This window comes from Mytilus edulis, chromosome 13, assembly GCF_963676685.1.
Source record: "Mytilus edulis chromosome 13, xbMytEdul2.2, whole genome shotgun sequence".
NCBI classification, from domain to species: domain Eukaryota; kingdom Metazoa; phylum Mollusca; class Bivalvia; order Mytilida; family Mytilidae; genus Mytilus; species Mytilus edulis.
The window spans coordinates 71,538,584-71,558,478 of record NC_092356.1 but is presented as its reverse complement, the minus strand read 5'-3'; the positions used below and the strand labels follow the sequence as shown (position 1 = coordinate 71,558,478).

The 19,895-nt window shown below is 32.0% G+C and overlaps 1 protein-coding gene across 1 annotated transcript in view; it reads right to left on the bottom strand.

The window, feature by feature from the left end:
- LOC139501664 (rap1 GTPase-activating protein 1-like) overlaps positions 1-19,895 on the bottom strand; it is a gene marked incomplete in the record, with an annotated part of 165,573 nt that overhangs the window by 8,754 nt on the left and 136,924 nt on the right. Inside the window, 6 exon segments of the mRNA XM_071290808.1 lie at positions 1,306-1,674; positions 2,944-3,126; positions 3,486-3,665; positions 3,907-3,963; positions 12,615-12,701; positions 17,157-17,241. Coding sequence (XP_071146909.1) covers positions 1,306-1,674; positions 2,944-3,126; positions 3,486-3,665; positions 3,907-3,963; positions 12,615-12,701; positions 17,157-17,241 — 961 coding nt within the window.

The following is a 19,895-nucleotide window of genomic DNA, read 5'->3' as shown; positions in this document are numbered from 1 at the left end:
CAGACCAGAAAACATAATGCCCCTCTACTATCTTAGGTGGGGCATAAAAAGTTGCAATCATACGAAGTTAACATGGTATTCATAATGAAGAGTACAGCTAATCCTGATTCATAGTTTTGTTAGCAGTGTTTTTTTAACTAGATACTTCTTGCAGAATGCATCATACCAAAAGCCAAATAATATATTCTTGGTAGCTGTAAAGGTTCCAAGAAGTCTTTAGAAGAGTTGTCTCATTTGCAACAATACCACATCTTCTTTTTTATATTTTCTCAATGTGATGTAATACACATTTTTTATTGCAGATTTGACAGGCAAGGGAGATAAGCAACAGTTATGGGTACATGAATATATATTTTATTTTAACTGCAGAATAAGGTCCTTTATTGTTTTTTTTTTAATTCTAGCAAGGTTTTACCTGTTTTCCTGTTTTAAGCTTATTTGTTGCATTTTCAAATCTATAATCTAAGGATTTAAATAGTTTTACCCTCTTGGGCAAAATTAAGGAAAATATTTAATGAAAATGAAATTGAACACTGATTAACATACAGGATACTAGAGTATAGTATAGCTGTGTGTGTTTTTTGGTTGTTTTAACAAGTGAAACTGCGAGCTACTGCTCACTGATGATACCCCCGCCGCAAGTGGATAATATTAATAGTGTAAAAATATGTAAGTGTTCGGTAAACAGGAAGTTGTCGAGTGATGAATCTGAAAACGCATCACACGGTATAGCTGACTTATATAAATCCTGAAACCAAATTTCAGAAATCCTTGTATTGTAGTTCCTGAGAAAAATGTGACGAAAATTTTCAACTTGGCTATCATGTGTAAAATCATACAAGTGTTCGGTAAACAGGAAGTTGTCAAGTGATCAATCTGAAAACGCATCACACGGTATAGTTGACTTATATAAATCCTGAAACCAAATTTCAGAAATCCTTGTATTGTAGTTCCTGAGAAAAATGCGACGAAAGTTTCATGGGACGGACTGACTGACGGACGGACGGACTGACGGACGGACGGACAGACAGAGGTAAAACAGTATACCCCCCCTTTTTTAAAGCGGGGGGTATAATTATTATTGTTACTTTTAGTAGTTTGACCCCTAGCTTCTACCCCCACATTCACAGTTTTCAGTTTACTCCTATGGCTCTGACCTGTATACCTAAGTATTACTTTTTCTTTTTTACTATTTATTTACTTCAAATGTATTGTATACGAAGGCTTCAGGTAAGATTAGTAATTGTAACTAACTGTGTTAACCCTCTTTAAATAAAGAATTTATTAATATCATTATTATTATACCTGTTGTGGATCCCCGTCTGTGAAGGGTAACAGTGTTGACACATGAAACATGATTTCTCTTTCTTTGAATTGAGTATATACTGATTCTTCCCCCGTCTGGCTCTGAACATTGTCTAAACCTCCACGAAATCCTTGAAAGTCTTTTAATTTCACTCGATCACCGATTGTTAGTAAGAATTCTTCCATTGCAGGACTGTGATTTACATTACTAAATAATTCCTCCTCTTTTGTTTGGTGGAATTTCTGGTATATTATTCCAATTTTATAGTTATTAGTAATGTTATGTTCATCGTAGCCCACTATTAACTGGGATCCTTTTGTAGAAAGAACTGGATTAAATCGTTCTGTGGAAATTTCTTCACACAAACACTGAAAGACAACAGTACAACATTTAAGGGGATTCGCGGGTCTAAATCATTTATATAGGATTTCTCCATATTTTTCTATAAATGAACTTTATCTTATAGTTAAAAGAAAAATAAAATAAAAAAGTGGGGTCACCGTTCATTTGCGCTCACAATCTGCCTTCAAAAGAAGCATACATTTTTGTAAAGGCGTTTTTTTTCTGTTGAAGTAATAGGAGAAATAAAGGTAATATTGAAATAAAAAAAAGAAATTTATAACAGAAATCGCTAAAATTTTACAATAATTTAGTTTAGGTACAGCTTATATGGAAATTATATTAAAAAAGATAGGTCACCAATGAGTTGAAAAAGATATTTCAATTTTAGAGCCAAAAAATAGCAATTTTCCAACAAAGGGAGATAATTTGGAACTTTTTCAATGATGTATACATTTTGAAAGTCAACTGGGGCCAACACGAATTGATTGTTTTGAATGATTTTTGTACCATATGATAAAGTAACAACTACAAAAGGAAATAAATAAAATTTGTAATGAAAAACGAATGTTTGATTTTTTTCTGAAATTCTTATACCCTCGAGCCTCCTTTTAAAATTAATAAACTGTACTTTTGTTATTTTTTCTCCAGGTCCATGTCAATATTTACCATATGGTTTGAAAAGGATTTTCACAAATTTCTATTCTCGTAAATTTTGTTCAGGTTGTAAATACTTCTCCTTTTAGACATAATGAATTCAACTGCATTCAGATTTCTTTCCTTTGATATTGGATTTATTTACTATATCATTGATATAACCCCATAATAAACAATTTTATTTTTGTTGTTGAGAGTAATTCCCCCTAACTTTAACAACCTCATAATTGACCCCCTGTATTGAAACCATTGTTTGTTGTTAAATGATTTATTTCCCCTTTATTTTGCTTTGGTTTATATTCGACCTCCTTCATGGAAATCAGTGTTTTTTTGTGTAGAGAGTTATTTCCCCTTTATTTGCTTTGGTTTATAATCTACCTCCTTCATGGAAATCAGTGTTTTTCGTGTACAGTTATTTCCCCTTTATTTTGCTTTGGTTTATAATCTACCTCATTCATGGAAATCAGTGTTTTTCGTGTACAGTTATTTCCCCTTTATTTTGCTTTGGTTTATAATCTACCTCCTTCATGGAAATCAGTGTTTTTCGTGTACAGTTATTTCCCCTTTATTTTGCTTTGGTTTATAATCTACCTCCTTCATGGAAATCAGTGTTTTTTTGTGTAGAGAGTTATCTCCCTTACCTTAGCAACTTTAACAGGATTTGGTATATAATCGACTTCCTCCATGGTAACTAGTTTTTGTTTTGTCCAAGCTTTCGTCCTCAAGATAACTCTTAGTTGTTCTTCATCTGTTGTGCTTTCATCTTTAATCGACATAACAATTGGTCCAACGTTCTCATCAAGGTAAAAATAGTCAAAATGTTCCTGTAAAAGAAAATACAAAAATTTGTAATATCAAGATAAAATTTTAAGTAATATTTATCTGGACCTTTTGGAAATATACTTTTGGATTATCTTTCTGTACAACATTTATAATTCTCAAACACAGATGATCTTGATTTAAACATTACAGTAACCCTGAATTTGTAAAATGACCATCACCTTAAAAGTAGTAATATACATGTATTAGTCATTATTTTATTTGCACACATCACTTTACCATTCTCTTTTTTGGAAGGATTCAAATGTTTCTTAACTTCAATGGTGAATATATTTCCCGATTCTAAACTTTCCATTTATATGTATGAACTAAGGTCTGAAAATGTTTCCTTGTATTGACTTACCTTTTTAAGAAAATGGTCCCTATAGCAATGAGCCACATCATTTTGTTCTATAAGGACTGCTGACAGATTTGGATCTGAGCCCATTTCATTGGTGGGACTCTTTTGATCATGGCCCTCAATCCAGTATCCCCCATTCTCTGGCAGGACTATCATTGGGTAAGGACCAGGCTTCCTTAGTACCTACAAAACAATCAGATTTAATTTGAAGGTCAAGGTTTCCTTATTACCTACACATTTAATTTTGCAACTTCACATGCACTTGTAAGCAAAGCTAATAAGCTAGAGTTTCCAGAGATGTCTTCAAAACATAAAGTAGAATAGAGTTTTTTTAGTTACATATAAGCAAAGCTAATAAGCTAGAGTTTCAAAAGATTACAAAGAATGAAGAATAATTAATTCACAAATTATTGAAAAACCATACCTCTTCAAGAGTTTCAAAAGATTTCCTCTGTTCAGTTGGAGTCACACATGGTGTGGTCTGAAAGTAAAGAAACATTATTATCTTAAAAGTGAAAGAAAACTTAATCATTGTTTTAGCTAATTCAATATTTTTATTAGACTAGGACATCTGTAAGGCAGATATTTCCTTCCCTTCTGAGTTCTTTTAATCCCCACCCCTTGTCCTTGGTTTGTCCTTTTAACAGGAAAGGATTATCCTTCTATTACAGTTAACAATGAGTATCCATTATTCTTCTAAAAGCTAGTTGTATGTAATAAATTAAGGCAGATTTTACAATAAGAAGGAATTATTGTTTTTTTGTATCCATCAAAAAAGCAATTGCTGAAACTGTGAAACAGACTGTGTAATGGAGTAATGCATTATGTTATTGAATAAAATGTGTCTTTCTGAGTAAATAAAAATAAAAATTACTCTGTGTTTGTGTTTTTTGTTAGAATTAGAGGGTTTTCAATTTCAAAATATTGGACATGGAATAGACATCATGACCTACTTTACTGACATCCAGCTTATTTGGAGTGGAATTTTGAAGTATTATTTATAAGTGGAGCCTAATAACATGGACTTATATTTTAATAAAAAGTCTTCTTTTGTGTTTTAATCATAACTTTAAGGCAGATTTTTATTGGTAAAGGCTAAAAAAGGTAATTTAATCATATTGTTGCTAACGTCACGACTTTTCCGTCCATTGTGGTATGTCACGATCGCAATTTTCTTGTTGGTTCTCAGACAGCCTATTGTAGTTATTTTTATCCCGGGTTTTATAAATAATTGAAAATAGCAATCATATTAAATTTGGATGACGTAAGGGGGTCAAAGGACTTGAGGAATCAATATCATTGGCTGTTTTATTTTTTGCGAACGTTACTGCTCGAGGTTTCCGTCCAAATCAGTGTCACGTGAGCAACATATATTTAGATCTGTAACTCTCCTGTATAGGAGTTACGATATCGCCCTTTGCAGAAATAGATTCGGAGTCAGTTCCTTCACATGATGGGGAAGCAAAGAAGGTAAGTTGTATGTAATATCGTTACAAGAGGACCTTAAATGTATTCCGTCCATCAAAAAGACGTTCGCAACAAAACGTAATGTCATGATAGTAGATGTTGCTAATGTTACTATTACGAATTGGTTTCTTGTGTATTCATTTGATATAAAGTACACCTGCAAATGACATTCTGTATATTTAGAAATTCTAAACCAGACTGTACAATTTTATTACTTCAGGCATATATTAAACATCACTGTGTGCATACATTTTAACTTTTAAAGATGTTGTTGCTCATGTGACATGTCCAAATGTCGCTAACGTTACTAATTTTTTGGTTTCTTGTGTATTCATTTGATATAAAGTACACCTGCAAATGACATTCTGTATATTTAGAAATTCTAGACCAGACTGTACAATTTTATTACTTCAGGCATATATTAAACATCACTGTGTGCATACATTTTAACTTTTAAAGATGTTGTTGCTCATGTGACATGTCCAAATGTCGCTAACGTTACTCATTTTTGTCTCCGTCACGTTAGCAACATGAAAGTAGGAGACAGAACACAATACTGTAAAATCTGCCATAAACTTAGTTATTTCCCCTTGATACAAGAGTATTCCAATAAGACAATTATAGCATTTCAGAGCATTTCAGAATCAGATTTATAGCTCAGAAAACTTATTTAAATGGTCAGTTACCTATCTGTATAAAACAGCATTTAACTTACATTTGTGAACTTATGAGTTGTTTGTTTTTTATAACATTTTTCTTCAGGCAGACTATGATTGGTTATTAATTCATGAATAAAACATTTTGTTGGTGTTATTGACCTGTAGTATAAGACCAGGATTAATGTTTTACCTTATTTAATAGGTTTTGACAGGGTTCTGTACTTTAATTAATGAATTAGTACAATATCAGAGAAATTACACCTTGTTGAAGACCTGAAGGTGACTTTGAGATGAAGAACAGCAATAAAAAGCAATGTTCCTTTGCTCCTTGTTGAAGACCTGAAGGTGACTTTGAGATGAAGAACAGCAATAAAAAGCAATGTTCCTTTGCTCCTTGTTGAAGACCTTAAGGTGACTTTAGGATGAAGAACAGTAATACAAGCACTATTCCTTTGCTCCTTGTTGAAGACCTTAAGGTGACTTTAGGATGAAGAACAGTAATACAAGCACTATTCCTTTGCTCCTTGTTGAAGACCTTAAGGTGACTTTAGGATGAAGAACAGTAATACAAGCACTATTCCTTTGCTCCTTGTTGAAGGCCTTAAGGTGACTTTAGGATGAAGAACAGTAATACAAGCACTATTCCTTTGCTCCTTGTTGAAGACCTTAAGGTGACTTTAGGATGAAGAACAGTAATACAAGCACTATTCCTTTGCTCCTTGTTGAAGACCTTAAGGTGACTTTAGGATGAAGAACAGTAATACAAGCACTATTCCTTTGCTCCTTGTTGAAGACCTTAAGGTGACTTTAGGATGAAGAACAGTAATACAAGCACTATTCCTTTGCTCCTTGTTGAAGACCTTAAGGTGACTTTAGGATGAAGAACAGTAATACAAGCACTATTCCTTTGCTCCTTGTTGAAGACCTTAAGGTGACTTTAGGATGAAGAACAGTAATACAAGCACTATTCCTTTGCTCCTTGTTGAAGACCTTAAGGTGACTTTAGGATGAAGAACAGTAATACAAGCACTATTCCTTTGCTCCTTGTTGAAGGCCTTATTGTGATTTTGAGATGAAGAACATCAATAAAAGCACTGTTTGCGAGGGTATTTTACTTTCCAAGTGTGTGTAGGGATTTTTTAGTGTCATGAATGGAAACACCATACTTTATCTGTCCTATAATATCATTATTTAGTTTAAGTATCAGAGTGTAGGAGCTTAATAATCATTACAGATATCTGTTTTCACTTAGATTATCGTTCTGAAGATTTCTCGTACGAGATACAATTCTCTGAAGCATTATATAAATGGAGACAATGGTCTAAGATAGCTTTTGGTAATATACAAATAATTGGATTTTAATATGAGAAGATTTTAATAGACAATCAGGTTTTGTTTTCAATGAATACTGATATTACCAATGGCAAGATCGACCAATGATAAAGGCTGATTCCAATAGCAAAGGATGATTGACCAATGATAAAGGCTGAATTGTATAGCAAGAGGCAAGATTAGCAAATGATGAAGGCTGATTCCGATAGCAAAGGATGATTATATTAATGTCCACATTATTGGAATAGTTCTGGAATAGAAATGTCATGTAATTTTTTATTGTTTACCTAGAAAAATTGAATATGAAGAATGATTTAATCTTTGTTGATTTGACTGATAAGCATACATGTTCTTAACACCATTCATCTTTGAGGTAACTGTCCTGAAAACACCTCTGTACAACATTTTTACAAAATAAAACTAATAAAGACAGACCAAGTAACTTTGAAGTTTTATGATTATCCACTGAAGTTTTTGATCACTTGCTGTTTGGAATGTTAATGAAATTCAATTGAGTTCTATATCTTTATTGCTTGAAACGTTCATTGAACTTGTTTGGGAATTTTGTGCTTGTTAAACTTGATTGGAAATGCAACGCTCATTAAACTTGAGTTTTTTGAAGAACAAAAACAACAACATACATAGTACTTAATAACAATATCAATTAATACTACAGTATTTCTAGGCTAGGAAGGACAAAACATACTCCTGTTTCAACAAATAGAAAAAAAACTAAAAAACTTTCTTTTAATATTATGTTCATATTTACCAAACCTTATAATAAATTTGTAACAATTACTATCCACACAAACCTACCGTCACCAGAGTTTTCTCCATTTTAATTTAACAATGTGTTAAAAAAAATCTATTTCTATGAAGTTATTGACATTCTCATGCTAAAGTGTTAAAACCTGAGAAAAACAACAACATTAACCCAAACAACACAGGTGTAATCTACTACACTCCTCTCAATTAATAGTCGGCAAACATTTAAATTAATTTGTCAAAAATAATTTAGGTTTTCACTGTTAAGGGGAGACAATACATAAACATGCAATGAGTGAAGGGGAGATAACACACTTAATCATGCTCAGAAGGGGAGATAACACACTTAATCATGCTCAGACCTGCAGTGGTACTGGCAGAGCACAACGCTGGTCTTCAAGTCGACGACTCTGATATTTAAGTAGTAGTTCATAGAAATCAGCTCCCTAAAACAGTATGTATGTACATTCAAAATTAACAAGCTTTAAAGGGAGGTAATCAACTGTCAGGGAAGGTAAGTCATGAAAGCTTAAGCAGTGAAAGTGTTGAAGGTGTGATAAAGCAGTGTTAACGGTATCCTTTGTAATGTGCTATTTGATTGAATATAGACAGGTAAATCATAAGCTGTGAAAAGTTTCCTCTTTAAAATAAACCAACACTACACATATAAACCTGAAAGTACTAAATTAGGTTCAAGTCTGCATTTTGATTCTCAATTTTATCCTGCAGTTCTTAATCTTTTTTTATTTCATTATCAAATGAGGCCTTAAGTATGTCATATAAGAGAACACAATAAAATAGGGATAGGTTTTTAAAGTATAAATCCTTACAAGATATCTATGTATAAAGTTACTAAGGTTGTGCAGACAGATATTGCTACCAATCTTCAAGAAACTATAATAAAATCCTACAATTTCTGTCTGACCTCATGATGTAAAGAACAAGAAAACCATCAACTTACAAGCTCAACATCTGAATCTGTACCATTATTACTTTACAGCTACATATATGAGGGTCTGAGTGGGGTCTTCATTTATTTAGTCATTGTATTTAAGACATTTTTCTGTATTCATTGTCATTTTACGCTTTTTTTTGTTCTTTAAATTTTTGTCCATAATTATCTATTACTTATATTAAAACTCGTTTCATATTACTTTAAGCACTTGTTATTGTTCTTTTCTTATATTTATTGCTCCCTTTTCTTTATTCTTTATGCACATTTATCAATAATTTAGTAAACCACATTCATACCTGCCTATATGGTAAAATGGAAACCTTAAAATATTCCTTGAAAAAAAGCCAATTTGGTATCTACATTTTTATAGATTTTTCTATTAATCAAAGCCACTGCTAAATTAAAGACACTTATATATCTGTTTGTATATAATGTCTACATACTCTGCCCTAATTTACTAACCTAAATTCATTTTTGATACAGACAATTTAAAATTTCACATAGATTTAATAGCTAGCATTAAAAGTACACATATATAAGGTATAATTTGATTTTTTGGGTCCAATTATTCAATCTTTTGGAAACCATGTGACAAAAACCCTCTTTAGCAATGAAAATTCATAATTTCTCTGCATTGTATAGATTAAAGTTTGATAAATGATTTAGTCGGATGTTGGGGAAATCAACAGAATTGCATTACAGCAAGTATTTCGTTATGTGAAGACAGGATTTCGCTGAGTTAGCATAAACAATTTTAAAAGTCAGTCTTTTGTGAAGTCACCAGGATTGCAATTACTGTAAGTTATTCCTAATGCGTCACACAGAATTTGATTAATTATGGCTAAAAGGGAAAATAGAAAAATTCAATTACCAAAGAATAATTCAAAGTGTAAACAAAATATCTATTTCTTCATTAATTTACTACGAATATTTTTGTTGAGGGTGGATTCCCAATAGAATCTTAATAACAGGCTATTCTTGGAGAGTTCTCAAATTAACCAGAGACTCAGAATATAAGATTAAAAACACTTCAAAATATGGGAAAATATCCTAGAAATAACACTCAAGTACGAAGGTAGGAAGAAACAAATTGATAAACAGACAGAAATAGTCGCAACAATTAAGGAGACCACTTCATTTATTCTCGTAACAGTATCAAATCAAAACTCATTAAAATCTGTGTCCACTACCTCCAGGTAAACACTGGCCCTAGAGACTTGATAAGATAAACTCACCAAGGAGGAACTATGTTTTTATGTAATCTTATACGCCTACATCATGTAAATTTCCCTGAGGGGCCTGATGACCATCTAGTTCCTACTTTTTTAATGTAACAGGAAATTATTCATTGTTTTGATATATACTGTAAATTCAGATATTTAATTATTCAATTATTATTAAAAATCACTGATTACTCAGGTAAAAATGTGATTGCAAAATTTTTGTGAAGGAAAATTGCTATTAAAATTTTATGCAAATTTTTATATTATTGGCTGCACATGAATGCATTTATAAATTATTGCAAAAAATGTTCACATTTTCAGTAATTATTATCTTGGGTTTTAATTCTTGAATTTCTATATGAAATCTGTAATTATAGACGTTTTCAGGCATAAAAAGACTCCACAGATAATTATATGATGAAAGTATTGAGCTTTGGCCTAGTTGTTGTTCTCAAAGGCAAGAAATTTAAAAGCAGTGGCAGATCCAGCCATTTTAAAGGGGGGTTCCAAACCCAGGATAAAAGGGGGGGGGGGGGGGTGTTACAACCACATGTCCAAATTCAAATGCGTTGATCATCCAAAAAAGGGGGGTTCCAACTTCTGTAGTACATGTACTTGTATCTAATATTACAATAATTTTCACTTAGTTTAATATAATACATGTAAAAAGATATTAAAATCTAATCTTGAATTAAAAATTATGACTGTATCACATTAATCATATGAGGTTAAATGGTATTTTGTTATTTTAGCGATTAGTAAACTGTCAAACATTTAACCAGTCTGTAATCTGTCAAATCTTTCTGGTCCTTTAACAAGAAGCTCATTCACAAGTCATGATTCATACACCATTACCAAAATATTTACATCGGAAGTTATGTCAATGGTTAGTCCTATTTCTACTTTGTGTCAATTTTTCCGTAAGACTTTCGTCCTTGAGAAAGAGACATTCATAATGATAACTTTAAATGTGACATTTTTTTTGCAAAACAAATTTTAGCATATTCAACACACTCCTTATTTCCATTCTTAATTTAACATTGGAAAACAGTAATAATAATATAATAATAATAATAAATTCTTTATTTAAAGAGGGTAAAACACAAATGATGCTGCTATCTGCACACCAATTGCAATAAGAGTTTGAACAAAAGTTGTAATCTGGTCAGAGATTTTGGAATAGATTTTATGATACCTTCAAAAGGTTAATTCAATAAAACAGAACATAGTAAACTCTTTTATTTTTAATTCTTAAAATCCAGATTTTTTTTTATGTATCAACACCTTGACACATTCTAATGACCCCCCTTAAATTTTCGATTTTAGTGAATCTTAAACTATTGGTATTGATTGGTAAATAAATCAATAAACTTTTTTCTACAAGAAAAAAAAAACCCACCCTAGAATGCTTTAAGACACTTACCCTATTTTTAGATGTAGAAATCATTTTTGATTTTGTCCATTTAAGAGTTATATGAATGTACATGTTTAATGGTGATACATTAACTAATCATGCATGTCCCTGATCTGGTGACATTTTTCAGCCTAGATCTACACTTTACTATAGTAACATTACATAGTGTGAACTTAGGTTACCTAATCCCAACACTTTAAACTGACCATGAACACACATGATGTGAGAAAATTATTCAATTTAGTATTTAATCGTCTTCGCCTTAATTCACTTGCATTTAATTCAACCATTAAAAAGTGTCCTTGTAATAAGTCTTACAATAAAAACAAAACAAAATTGAAATGACGTAATTTATTTTTCAAATAAAATTTCAAAGTTGAGATGCTGATCTTTCCCTTATTACATTATTTATTTTTATGTATTTCTGACATTTTTATGTGTAAAATATGTCACCTAAAACTGCCAAAGATATGTCATATAAAACTTTAATAACAAATCAATTAATGAATTAATAATTTAACATCATTTCATATTTATATTCTCAAACAAACCATAAATTGACATTTTCATTTGAAATTTCAATAATAGGACCTATTTATAGAAAGGATATCAATAAATATTTGACAATTCAAGGCCAGGAAACCTCCACCCACTCTAAATTATGTCTCATAAATGTTACACAGTGAGTTTTACATTAAATTAAAACTGTTGGTTTAAAAAAATGAGCTTATAAACAAGGGAGAATTAGTTTTATAGCAAACAAGTCAGAAATACGAGAAAAAGAGTATGTTGTCTTTAATATTGCAACTGCAGACAAATGAGGACAATCTAACAAGAACAAATTAGTACTACTGCAATTTAACTTCCAAGCCTCCTGGGGTAAAACTTATCAATTGTACTTTTAACTATATGTAAGAATATAAGTGAACCAACACCTGAAGTGGTGATTGTGCGGTAGGGTAAAAACGAGTGGATACCGCTAGGTATTCACAGTGATCTTGAAAAAAAAAATGAATATGTGGACAATAAAGACAACAACATATGGTAAATTTTACCTATTTCAAAAAATTCAGGTATTTCTAAACATAACTTAAACAGACTGTTAACATGAGAAATTAAAAAATGAGGAATTTTTTTTTTTTATCTGCAGACATTTCTGTGGTTCTCTTGCAAAAAAAGCCAAGCTGAAGTTGAATAAATCCGTTCCATATAATTAGAATAATGTGATAAATATATATATTCCAATATAAAGTTTATTATTCCCATTCAAAGATGCTCAAAATGCAGCATGCTAATGTCCCAGGGGAGATAACTCACCTTTATTAAATTTGACATGTCACATCTTTGATCATCTATCCTGCCCTTCTCCTGAATCTGTATCAGCATCTCAAACAAGGCTTGAGTCTGTAATAAACAAATAACAAGGTTTTACACTACCATGTTATAATACAAAGACAGGTTTAATGTGATACCTAAATGTAGACGTCTCAGATAAGTATAAAAAATAAAGAAAAGAATCAGGTTTCCAACAAAAAGAGCTTATGTTCAGTAGTTTCATGTTTCTCTTTTTTTGTTTTTTATATAGGTTAGATTGTTGGTTTTCCCGTTTGAATGGTTTTACACTTGTAATTATTTGGGCCCTAAATTATAGCTTACTGTTCAGTAAGAGCCAATGCTCTGCATTGAAGACTTTGACAAATTGTGACTTGGATGGAGAGTTGTCTTATTGGCACTCATACCAGCAGTGATCGGGAAGGACGTGCGCCCTGCGCCTATAGCGCATATTGACAAGAAATGGCGCATACAGTGACAAATGCAAGCGCCAACGTGGCGCACAATATTTTTCACTTCGTTTAGAAACGTTTAGATATCGTCAAATGAATTTCCGATCGTGTTCCGTGCCGCCATGTGTGTGTACACAACTGTGTAATGTTCCTCCAATAATAGGAGCACCTATATAATTTTGGGACGTCTCGTGTGTTTCCCTATGATAATAGAACCATGCGTTTTAACGTCTCGGGTGTTTTCCTATTGTAATAATAGAACCATGCGGTCTAACTGATAACCAGAAAAACGTAATTAACCATCATTCATGATATATTTTTTTTATAAACAACTTTAAATTTGTGAAATTTGGCTAGTACAGACGAGATTTAACTCTTATAATAATCTTATTTAGTTTAGCTCGATATTATTTCAATTGAAGAACCCCAAGACTTTTTAAGAATATAGTTTTTGTCTCCATAAAAAGTAAAATCACAAAAATACTGAACTTAGAGGAAGATCAATTGGGAAAGTCCATATAATCACATGGCAAAATCAAATAACAAAACGCATCAAAAACGAATGGACAAGAACTGTCATATTCCTGACTTGGTACAGGCATTTTCAAATGTAGAAAATGGTGGATTAAACCTGGTTCTATAGCGCTAACCCTCTCACTTTAATGACAGTCTCATCAATTTCCGATATTTTTACATTGATGCGTTAAATAAACAGACACAATAAATATAATAGTCAAAATATGGGTACATCAGTCATCATCGTTTAACAATTTTAAAAGGACGCTTAACTGTGCTTGTTATTTTTTGTTCTTTGACTCGTTTTGACATTTTGTAAACACGACTTCAGCGATTTGTTGTTTTGTTCTTTGAATTAATGATACTCTATACTGTTATTCTTGTCACCGTGATGAAGTAATAATAATACAAGAAGTGCAGAGGAAATGCCTGAAATATCCTCTGATACGGAACGTCTGGAATAAGTATGGTATCAACGAAGACCCAAATTTAATGTACAAAAAGAAAACATGAACATGAACAAGGCAACAGTACCAGTTTTAACATTGTAAATAAAGGTTAACTTAAATATTGTTGGGGTTGGAAGAAGTTATTGTATATTCATTGAAATTGAAATTACAAAATCACAGGAACAATATCCATGATATTATTTAAAATCATAAAGGTAAGTACCAACACCTCTTTGCCAAAATATACTGATACTTTTTTTTTTACAGAAGTCAATTCAAATGGCCCACTCATTTGACAATATGGCCCATTATTTTTTAAAATGGCCCATTGAATTTATTTTTGAGGGGCCCTGGGCCCATAGTGAAATCAAAGAGCAGATTGCTCTGAGGGATACGATTGCCGTTGTTTCATTGACACCGATGTATAACGTGACGGTACCAAAATTGCACCTATTTTGACAGTTTTTTCAACTACGTTTTTTTATGACCAAGACAAACATTTCCATTTTGTGTTTATTTTGTAGCCGTATCCTTCTTTATTATATAGGTACACCAATTTGATTTTCAATTCATATGGAATCATAGAAAAATTGGTCTGAACTAACCTCCAAACCATCAATGATTCTGTAATGAGGAGTACCCAAATTGCATCCATGCTTCAATTTGCATCGTCAAAAGTCGAATAACAGAGCTTTTGTTTATTTTTTATGCCCCACCTACGATAGTAGAGGGGCATTATGTTTTCTGGTCTGTGCGTCCGTCTGTCCGTCTGTTCGTTCGTTCGTCCGTTCGTCCGTCTGTCCCGCTTCAGGTTAAAGTTTTTGGTCGAGGTAGTTTTTGATGAAGTTGAAGTCCAATCGACTTCAAACTTAGTATACATGTTCCCTATGATATGATCTTTTAAATTGTAATGCCAAATTAGAGGGTTTACCCCAATTTCACGGTCCACTGAACATAGAAAATGATAGTGCGAGTGGGGCATTCGTGTACTGGGGACACATTCTTGTTTTCAAATATTTTGAACAATTGGATATTTGTCCATGCTTATTCTTCTTTTTTTAAGAAATGGATACTTGAAACATATTGTATTTGCTAATTTTAAAAAGATGACGTTTTTATGACGTCGCATGGCGACGTTTCAGTACATTTTGCTTTTTCAGTAAACACTTCATCTGTTGATAAATACTGTAAACGTTTTATTTATATTTAAATATATTTACCTATGTTGAAAGATGTGCATACTATCGGATCATAAAAATACAACTTGTTTAGTCTCTAGGAAATCTTGTAAGATTTCTACTGCTATTTTTTGCTTAATAGGTGCAATTTGGGTACTCGTTGCAATTTGGGTACCGTTACGTTACATGTAGCTTGATAATATTATTTTTAAAACTAATTCAACTGCACATGTAAAATAGTTACAAAATAGCCAATCCCGGATAAAAGTGTTTAAACAATGTAATTAGACCTATTGTGTTTTATTTTTGTACATGTACTATCAATTCCAAGTTTACTTTCCACAGCAGTCACCGAGACTCAGAGTGAGAGAAGGCATTTCACCTCGTACATTATCTTATTATCTTATGACCTATTTTCCTACGTTATTTCTAGGAGGCACCCCATTCCTAATTCTTTAAATATTTAATTTCTTTTGGGTCAGTGATCATGACTCCTTTCCGTACACATTTATCGGTTTAAACTGCATTCGTTTTTAATATAATACGACATTTATTGACAAAACGAGCTAATACTCGATTAGAATTCACGGAAGTTATTTCCGGAAGGGAGACAACTCGATAAGATAAAATGGAAGACTCCATTTCGCCGAAAGGGGTGTTCTACGATGTGGACGATATTTATTTTAATTTAAATGATGCATATGATTTAAAATTATGCAACAACAATAACCCTCAATAGCGGACATATATAGAAAAGATCACATGAGTTATAAATTAATTAATTGAGTGGGGAATCTAGAGCAACCATTCAATCTAAAACCCCTTGAATTCAGGAAAACTATACGCATGCGCATAATTTCCAAAACAAACCCTGAAGCAAGAACGTATATTAAATGTTTATTAAACGACCTAGATATCATGGTTCTCTATTACAATCTCAAATATCAGTTTCATAACGGTAACATATAAGTAAAGCTCCACTTCAGTTCTTATATGACAGAAATAGATTGGTTGGAATTCCGAGAACTCTGGCATTTTACCAAAACTGGGAATTCCCTCTGACGTGTTTCTAAATTTATAAATACACTAAATATAAATACTGCTGAATTCTGATTTTCCGTGTTGTTAAAAACACGCATATAAGTCAAGGGAATTATTAAACATGAAGATTGTGAAAAGAACATTATAGGAAAGTTGTTTAAGTTCAATCCCTTTGTTTGTTTTTACCTTTTAAAGCAAGACAATCCTAAGAATCCGAGATGTTTCTCAATGTTTAGAATAAAACGATTGACGTGAGGGAAATGCTCTGAGCCACCGGTATAAGTCTACAGATTGCTTGAAAGCAATCGTATCCCAAAAAACCTTCCAGATCACCGATACCACATCTTCTTATATCTATAAACACATAGGCTGAAAGATTCAGTACTCAAGTGATGTATTTGCTAATGAACTGCTAAAAGCTCTGTGATGCAAAGTAACTTGGTGGCTTCATATAACTGTATGATATTTTCATTAGATAAAAGAGCCTTAAGGGCCAAGTGGTCAAGGTAGTTCATTCACTGTGGTTACAAGTTGCTGTCACCTACGCGGTGGCAAGGTTCATTCTACTCTGATGATTGAGGACTGCCAGCTGTCATGCTGAAGGGTTTAGTTCTCCTTGGGTTCTTTGGCTTCCTCCACCAATAATAAACTGTGGTTCAAAAGTTTGTCATTTTTTATTTTTTATATAGATTGAACCGTTGGTTTTCTTTTTAAATTGTTTTACAAGGCCGTACTTTGAACTTAATATAATCGTTAACTTTTTTTTTGGATGGAGAGTTGTCTCATTGGTACTCCTACCACATCTTATTTATATTGATGCCATATATGGTATAGTTAAGTGTTCAATTTGTGGCCTTAAATACCATTTATCAATAAATAGTATATCGTTACCTTGTCATCTGTTTCTGGACTGAGTGGGGGCTTTGTGATGGGGACATGTGACTCACAGTACAACTGCCCGTCCATATTCTGCTTCCTGAAAAAAAAAAAGTTTTTAACTTCAAGAAAATAAACTTTAGTGAAGATAAAATTAAATTCACATACATACATTTCTAATCTAAAAAAAAACATGTTGCTTTTACAAATACATGATTGACTTTAAGATTAAGTAGACACCAAAGATTGTATAGGTTTCTTTGTTTTTGCAGCTTTTTTCATTTGTGTAAATCGTCTGCTTGTGAATCTGTCACAAAGATCAATCTCAAATCTCCTCTTTACCAGATAAAATTTTGGAAAAACATGTTTTACAAATATTTATATAAGAATAAACTAACTTAAATCCCCAATAATCTCAAGTAGTTTGTCCAATTATAGATAAATGAAATAATATCCGATTAGGAAAGTACTTCAATATATTATACATATTAAACTGCATACGAATCTACTTAGATATGATAAGGAGTCAATTTTATACAAACAAATGTCTAGTTATTTATTCATATCTATTTACCAGGAAATGACATACATATCTGAAATTGTCCCCTCCCATTTGTATCAAATAGTCAATTTTCTTTTTTAGTTGCATCATTTCTATGTAAAATACTTTATGCATTAGGTGATTATATAATATGGCCACTGTGAGAAACGCCTCATTGTTTGTGGTTGTCTTTGGCCACATCAACGCCTAATTTGTAGTTGTTTTTAGCCACAACAACACATTTGTTTGTGGTTGTCTTTGACCACAACGCCTTTTTGTTTATGGTTTTTTAATAAATAGATGATCACAAAACAAACAGTCAGAGCTTCAGCATGTCATTTTTTATTAAGTCTGATTTCTTCGGTAAGTCTGAACATAAAAAATGACCACAAACAAAAACCCAAAACACTAATGCCAATTTAACTAAACAGACCTTACAAAATATGAAAAGGTATAAACCTCACACTCCTGTGTGTAACTCTATGATAATGATGACAGCCTTGTCATCTTACCGCCATAAAATACATAGCGTAATAAATAAACAAAATTCCTCGTTGTCAGGTTCCGTCTTACATGATAAACATGGTGCTAATACTTCCTTATGTTAACTAAATACCATACATAAAGCTCTTATATAATCAGGTCAATACAAAAATGTCCAACATATCTGTTCAAAATTAAAAATTTCGGAATTTTCTACCAGCAAATGATTATTTCCTGAAAAATTATTCTTGCTTCTTGAAGTCACAGATCTCTTACATAATCACATCAATACATACAAGAATGTGCTACATATCTTTTCAAAATTAATGTGAATAAAATTTCTGAATTTTTTAACAGCAAAAGATTTTTCCTGAAAATTTATCCTTGCTGCCTTGTGAAGTCAGGGATCATGCAGTCTTCAAACGATTTTTTCATATACAAGGGCTGAAAAAAGTATTTTCTGTTCACAGATTTTCCAGATAAAGCCCACGGTTTCCTGGTCCTCAGGATATATCATACATATACCGCATGGATTTATCAGGTTAACCAAGTGTTTTATAGTCCAACATCTCAAGTACAGATGTGATGTAAATAATTCTCATGGGAACAATTAATAAATCACTACAAATTCCTGTTAATTTACAAGTATTTTACCAATTTCATACAAACTACAAGATTTCAGAGGAAAAATTCTGGGATTGTTTATATACAAATGAAAGGTCCATTTTTCCAAAATTGGTAGGTGAGGTGTTAAAATTGCCCTCTTGAGTCATCATCCCTGAGGCCTCAGACTTCTGAATTTATAAAATTAAAGGTCCAACTGAATTTGAAATTAAAGATCAGGACCTCAGAGTCTGACATCCATTCATTTGAACCTCTGATATTATTTATAAATTTTGTTTTCAATAATTCAACAATAGAGTATTAATTTCTTCCCAAGTTACCACTGTACCATTCAGGATGGCAGGAGTACCCTCAACTAGCACAGCTAATTTGAGAGTCACCCAGGAGTACTCCACTAGCACAGCTATAACTTTATAATTGAATAAAAAATGATAAAAAGCAAAAGTATAATTTTTTTTTTTAAATTTAATGCTATCATTTCTACCTATCCAACATTTTCAGTAATCATCTCTTAGAGAATAAGTTAAAAATAATCATGTTACGATCACAAGCTAATTAGTAAAATCATCTTACTTTCTCTGTTTCATGGCGGGATCAAAACAATGGTCAGATTTACTTAGTGTATCCTTCACTTTACTTTCCAAGTTTAAATGGGCTCTCACTTTTTGTAAATCAGTGTATCCTTCACAACTTTCCAAGTTCAAATGATCACTCACTTTTTATGAACTACAAATTATATCCTTTTTATGTAATTATCTAACAGCTTTGACTAATAATCATCTTATTGTTTGAAAATTTTCAAATCTTGTGATCTACTACAAAATGTTAACAGACCTCCACCCAAATTACTTGTAAATTAAAATACTATCTTTTTAAGTAGGCGGTACTTAAAATTCACATTAAATTTAGAATGTTAAAACTGATTGTCATTATTTGCCGACAGTGGTAGTATATCCGTTTACTTTTACGATTTCTCTCGCTGTATCTTTTACAATCGTAACGTTCTAGCTCGGAGGTATGATAAAGTCACCTGAGCGTTTGACAATAAACTGTTACTGTCCTTTACCATGTTGTCACACAAACAGAAAAGTTTATCCTAAGTGTTT